General features: G+C 41.3%; 1 protein-coding gene across 1 annotated transcript in view; it reads left to right on the top strand.

The window, feature by feature from the left end:
• Nucleotides 1-103: 103 nt before the first annotated feature.
• The window catches only part of elp1 (elongator acetyltransferase complex subunit 1), a 28,167-nt gene continuing 22,114 nt past the window's right edge, over nt 104-6,156 (top strand). Inside the window, exons 1-10 of the mRNA XM_037675635.1 lie at nt 104-201; nt 1,460-1,645; nt 1,718-1,870; nt 1,998-2,079; nt 3,821-3,901; nt 3,992-4,077; nt 4,163-4,353; nt 4,530-4,653; nt 4,775-4,868; nt 5,911-6,141. Of these exons, the coding sequence (XP_037531563.1) occupies nt 1,496-1,645; nt 1,718-1,870; nt 1,998-2,079; nt 3,821-3,901; nt 3,992-4,077; nt 4,163-4,353; nt 4,530-4,653; nt 4,775-4,868; nt 5,911-6,141 (1,192 nt within the window). The 5' untranslated portion in view covers nt 104-201; nt 1,460-1,495. The remainder of the gene's footprint in view (nt 202-1,459; nt 1,646-1,717; nt 1,871-1,997; nt 2,080-3,820; nt 3,902-3,991; nt 4,078-4,162; nt 4,354-4,529; nt 4,654-4,774; nt 4,869-5,910; nt 6,142-6,156) is intronic.

The following is a 6,156-nucleotide window of genomic DNA, read 5'->3' as shown; positions in this document are numbered from 1 at the left end:
TGTAGTTTTCCTCCTAGCCTCCTGGGGGCGCTGTAATTTATGTAGTTTCACTCCTCGACTCCAGGGGGCACCACCGCCGCAGCGTCACACCTGCCTGCGCGACCAAAAGACGTGAGTCCGGCGGAACCACGTGGGTGTTGTTGTTCTTGTGTCGATTCTGAACATTCAACATAATTTACAGCTTCAAGTCGCGTCTTCGCGGTGAGTTTTGAACGTGTCCATCACGTTTTCTTTAAGCTTCCGGTTTTCGTTTGGGCCTCCTCATTATTTACAGCTAAAGAAGCTAATGCACCTAGTTCCATTTTAGGACAGCCTGTTGTAAAGTTCCAGTTCGTTGCGTTAAACTGTTGATAAATCCAGTAATCATAAGATGGAAAGTCTTATTGTATAAAGCTATGTTGCTTTTGAATGTCGGCTGTATTCTAGTCTGTTTGGTGCCAGTATTGCTGCAGAGGTGACGCGAATGTTTACCGGTGACGGACAGTGAGTTTCAGAGAAATTCAAGTAAAACCTGAAAGGTTTATTGTTTAATTTAGTCTTGTGCAGTTTATAGATTTCCAAACGTCTACAGCAATGTTATGCCTTCAGTACCACTGTTATTCACTTTGTTTTGTGCAGTACTGATGGTGTCCAGACACGAATAAATGTAGTGGTCCCTTACGTTGCTATGGCGCATGCGCATGAGCACTCCGGCTTTGGGGGAGAGTGGTTTCCAACCCAGGGAGTGTCTCAGTGATCCACTTAAAAGCAGTTCTCTAATTATATATGCATGACTTCAGTATGTAATAGAGTAAACAAAAAAAAGTGAAACTAGAATATTTGTTCAGTTATTTTGCAAAGATATGCTAAAATAGTTTGAACAGATTTGTTGGTGAACTTAAATCATCTTTGCATTTTTATTTTCATGCTTTAAAACTGTTGGACCTAGAGTTATTAATACAGGTGCCTTCAAGTTAGCTGTTTACAGGGACCAAACAGCCTCTGGATAGTTAGGTGTGTGCACCACACTGAATGTGGAGCAGAGAAAGCAACGGTAACGTTTGTCTAGGAGCTCAGAAAAAAAGATTATAGATATGAATGTTAAAGGTATATAAAGACTACATGACCATCTCTGAGCATCTTCATATCCCTCTGACCAAGATTATTGAAAAGTAGAAGGTTCTTGGAACATGTGACCGCTGGTTGATCAAAGTGCAGATGATGTAAAAAGATAAAACCGTTCCAGCTGAACTCCCACGTCACCGGGATCCAATACTGCTAGAAAACAATTGTAAAATATCCAGATAATGCTTGAAGATGCACGAATGCCTAGAGGTTCAGGACCGATGAGACAAAACTGGAGCGTTTCGTGTTTGTTATTGTGGAAATGGCACCACAAGTTAATCCACAGCTGTTTGTCCTGCCATGTGTTTTACTTTACTATCAACATCATTATTGAGTTGTATTTATGTTTTTTCAGGTCGTCTTTCATCTCAGGACCAAAGCCTGAAGTGGGATGAGGAATTTAAAGCTACTGAAGAGTTTAAGGAGCTCTGAGCTGCAGGGTCTCGGCTCCCCGCAGTGTTTCTGTGTCCGGGCTGACTCTGGCTCACTGCTGGTCGCCTCTCAGTTCTCCATCACAGAGTTTGACCCTCGCTCTGGCCAGGTGCAGTCCTTGTCCCTGTTACATTAAACGTGACGTGTTCGTAGCCTGAACCCTTCTCGTTGTCTTCTTCAGGTTGTGTGTGAAGCCTCGCTGACAGAAGACGGGTTCCTCCCCGAGGATGGCAGCGGGGTGGTGGTCGGACTGCAGGACCTGGCTGAGCTTCAGTCTGCGTGTTTGGCCACAGCAGGTGGCGATGTTGTTCTCTTCAACCTCAACTCCAACCAGGTTGGTGATGAATAATTTAGTCAAAGTACTGTTTATTTAGAAGGAATAGTTTTAAGATTACTCTGGGAGTTAAGATCATGAAAAATAGTTTTTGTTTTTTTCTAAATTAAACCTAAATGTTCCACAGATGGAGTGTGTTGGCAGTGTTGACAGTGGTCTTACCTCCATGAGCTGGAGTCCTGATGAAGAGCTTGTCGTTCTCACTACTGGTTCGTATGTTGCACTTTTATTTATTATGGTGAGGAGGTTGTAATAGTTCAATTCAGTCTTTTTTTTGTGTGTCGTACAACACCTATATATATATATATATATATATATATATATATATATATATGTGTGTATGTATGTATGTATGTATGTATGTATGTGTTTTATAGACCTCTGTCTCTTGTCGTCTTGGTCTAAAACTAGTCCTAAGTAGTTTCTACTCATTTTGTCATTTTCAAATAGGCCTGTCGCAATAAACAATAAATCAATTGATCACATGATAAATGAAAATTATCGACCTCATTTTCATTCATCGGCTTTATCGTTTCTTCATGTCTCGCTCTTTCTACTGAAGACACTGGATGATAAAAAGCTCAACTCCGGTGCTCTTCTCTGATCCCTCCCTTTTTTTAACCATCCAAAATCGTATTTTTGGATCGTTAAAAGCAGCTAAGATGAGAAGCTAAGCTACGAGCTAAGCTAACAGGGTGACATCGGGAAAAACTTCTGTCTTGTCGAAGCCTCAAAATTCACTGTTGAAACCCGTGCCTTCGTCTAAAAAGTTGTTTTTCTCTGAAAAAAAAAAAGCTCAGAACTTGTTTACTGATTTTTTTAATTAAAAGTTGTGTGTGACAAATGCTATGCTAAAGGGCTCAAACCACATCGAGCGTCTGCCATTTTGAGAACTGAAGAGAGACAGCCCATGTCATGTCAAGGGGCCTCCCTCCCATTTTTCTTAGAGATACGCTGCTCGCTCCCTCACTATTCATCCTTCGGTTCAAACAGTCATACTGCCATCTGATGTCAAAAAAGGTACTACATGCAAAACAAATTAAACGTTTCTTCCAAAATTTGACAATTAGTGATTTTTATCAAATTTTAAACAATATTATCGTTTATCACAATAATTTCTGAGACAATTAATTGCTCAGCAAAATGTGTTATTGTGACAGGTCTATTTGCAAACATAAAAAAAACAAAAACAAAGTGGTGCAGTATTTTTATACTAGAAAGTTCCTGGAGAAACTTTGACAGTACTATGCGTTTGGGTTCGCTCTCAGCTACCACCTCACCAAATTTCAACTTAAAATCTTTTTAAATGGCTGCTTTATCTTTTTTTTACCCTCTCAGCTAAGGTCTTGGATTTTTAATTTGCATTAAGAATGTATAACAACTCTAAGCTACAACCATACAAAACTCAGCTCAATAGCTCAAAGAATGACTGGGTTATAATCAATTTTGAGATTCCTGAGGTAGCTGTGGCAGCCATCTTGAACCAAAATGGCTCCAAAAGTTAATCAGTATTTTGTTCAGAGACCTCTCCATGTGGCCTCACTGTGGCAGTTAGAAGCTGTGGAGTTCTGAGAAAAATGGCATCTTTGTTAGCAAATTATGTCGCCATGGTAACTGGAAATACCAATAAAAGTAATGGCACACATCACGGTGTCGAGCCGGTCGTTTTGATATAACATTCGTGGGGCACTCGTTGCAGTTTGGGCTTCATTAAAGTTGACGGAATAGTAAGATACAAAGTTAAGAAACCCTTGGCAGGTGGATAATAACAGGTGGCTGCCGTACCAGGCAATAAAAGTTAAAAACCTGGAACGTTGCTGTCGTAGAGAACGTTTAGACGGACGAGAGGAACTGATCGTAGTTTATATTTAGACACTTGTTTATCATTGATGTTAAAAATGCTCATGAGTGTTTTTATTCAAAGAAATCAAAGATGATTTGTGTTCGCAGGTCAGGAAACGATCATTATGATGACCAAAGACTTTGAACCCATCACAGAGGTGGGAATTCACCAGGATGATTTTGGTGAAGGTATCCTCACTCCAAAAGAGCTTCATGAAGTACAGAAGACGTAGACGTTTCCTTTAGTGGCGTTAAGACATGGGTTTTGATGTTTTGTAGGAAAGTTCATCACGGTGGGTTGGGGGAAAAAGGAGACTCAGTTCCACGGCTCAGAGGGAAAGCAGGCGGCGCAGAAGAAGCTCCAGGTCTGTGGTGGTTCACTTAAACATGGGGTTACCTGGACATTTATGCAACTAATTTATTCTGATTGGTGTGAACACGTACCCACAGGGGGTGCAGCCAGCTGTGGCCTGGGACGATCGCAGGCCGCGGGTCACGTGGCGAGGAGACGGCCAGCTGTTCGCCATCGGCGCCATCTGTCCCCAGACTGGAGCCAGGAAAGTCCGGGTCTGGAACAGAGAGGGGGTCCTACAGACCACCAGCGAGCCCATCAACGGCCTGGAGCAGGCTCTTTGTTGGAAGTAAGAGCTTTGCCAAAAAAACAATTTCCTGTGATGCCAGTAAATTTTCTTTACCTCTCCTGATTCTCCTGTGTGTAGTTTATGTTTCTGACTGAAAACATCGGGCACTTTAATTTAGACTGTTGTGTAAATATGAGAGCTGTCCATCAGCTTCACAGCCTGACACGTTGTTTCAGACCTTCAGGCAGCCTGATCGCGAGCGCTCAGCGTCATCCCAACAAACACAGTGTGGTGTTCATGGAGAAGAACGGACTGCTCCATGGAGACTTCCCTCTGCCGCTCAGTAAAGACCAAGCTAAGGCACGTTGAGCCTTCAACAAGCTGCATTCTTCCTCAATACAATCAGCTAATTACCCAAAAACCACGTCTTGGGAACGAACGGTGGATCAGTAACATCAGATTATCCCCCGGTGTGTTTTAGGTGAAGGAGCTGCTGTGGAACAGTGACTCTGCAGTTTTAGCTGTTTGGTTGGAGGACCTGACAGCTGGAGAGGACGGACATGTCAACACTTACAGTGAGTTCTGCAAATATGACGCCAACATTTATAGCTGGTAGTACGCAACGTTTACTAGTTACGAGACGTATTTTTGGTACCCCCAAAATTTGTTGTATAGTAGCCAAACTGATGTCATGTAAGTGCAGTTTTTTAATCAATAAGTTTCTTGGTCAGTATTTTGTTCCTGCACTTAGTGTTTTTAAATATAAAGCCTAAATAATAACTAGAAAAATGTGAGCAGCAGTTCAAAAGTTGTCTGCTGAATGACTCTGAAAGAAACTGTTGAGGAAGCTGAAACTGAATTGTTTGTTAAAATAAGCAAAACAGAATCAAAACAAGCTAAGCCATAGCTAAAAGTTAAAATTAGGAAAGTGTAGCTAAAAGCTAAAACCAACAAAACCATAGCTAAAAGTTAAAATTAGCAAAGTGTAGCTAAAAGCTAAAACCAGCAAAACCATTGCTAAAATTTAGAATTAGCAAAGTGTAGCTTAAAGCTAAAACCAGCAAAACCATAGCTAAAAGTTTGAATTAGCAAATTGTAGATAAAAGCTAAAAACAGTTAAGCCATAGCTAAAAGTTAGACGTAGCAAAGTGTAGCTAAAACCAGCAAAACCCTAGCTAAAAGTTAGAATTAGCAAAGTGTAGCTTAAAGCTAAAACCAACAAAACCATAGCTAAAAGTTCGAATTAGCAAATTGTAGATAAAAGCTAAAAACAGTTAAGCCATAGCTAAAAGTTAGACGTAGCAAAGTGTAGCTAAAACCAGCAAAACCATAGCTAAAATTTAGAATTAGCAAAGTGTAGGTTAAAGCTAAAACCAGCAAAACAATAGCTAAAAGTTAAAATGAGCAAAACTAGCTAAAAGCTAAAACTAAGAAGCTAAAGACTGGATGTTAAAAATACAGCAGATCTGAAGCAGATTTAAAAGAAAACAATATCTATGGGGAAAAAATTAAAGTTCAATAATTTGAAAAAGATAAAAGTTACAGATGTTAAAAGTTATTTAAAGAGGAAAACATTAGTGAGATGAATGAAACTTTAGCTTGTTGTTTTCTCTGCAGTCCAGCTGTGGACGGTGGGAAACTACCACTGGTACCTGAAGCAGAGTCTGGACTTTGGCAGAGACCCTCAGAAAGCTCCGGTCTGTGTCTGCTGGGACACGGAGCGCCCCCTACGGCTCCACGTGGTGACCTACAACTGGACCTGCTTCGCCTATGACTGGGGCTGGACGACGGAGCGAAGCCCCGGAGTGGACAGCGCTGACAACGCCAGCGTGGCTGTGATCGACGGAGGTGCGGGAAGCAGCA

Source organism: Nematolebias whitei, chromosome 4, assembly GCF_014905685.2.
Source record: "Nematolebias whitei isolate Nwh7 chromosome 4, NemWhi1, whole genome shotgun sequence".
NCBI lineage: Eukaryota > Metazoa > Chordata > Actinopteri > Cyprinodontiformes > Rivulidae > Nematolebias > Nematolebias whitei.
The sequence above is the reverse complement of the archived record's forward strand: the minus strand, read 5'-3'. Positions and strand labels throughout refer to the sequence as shown.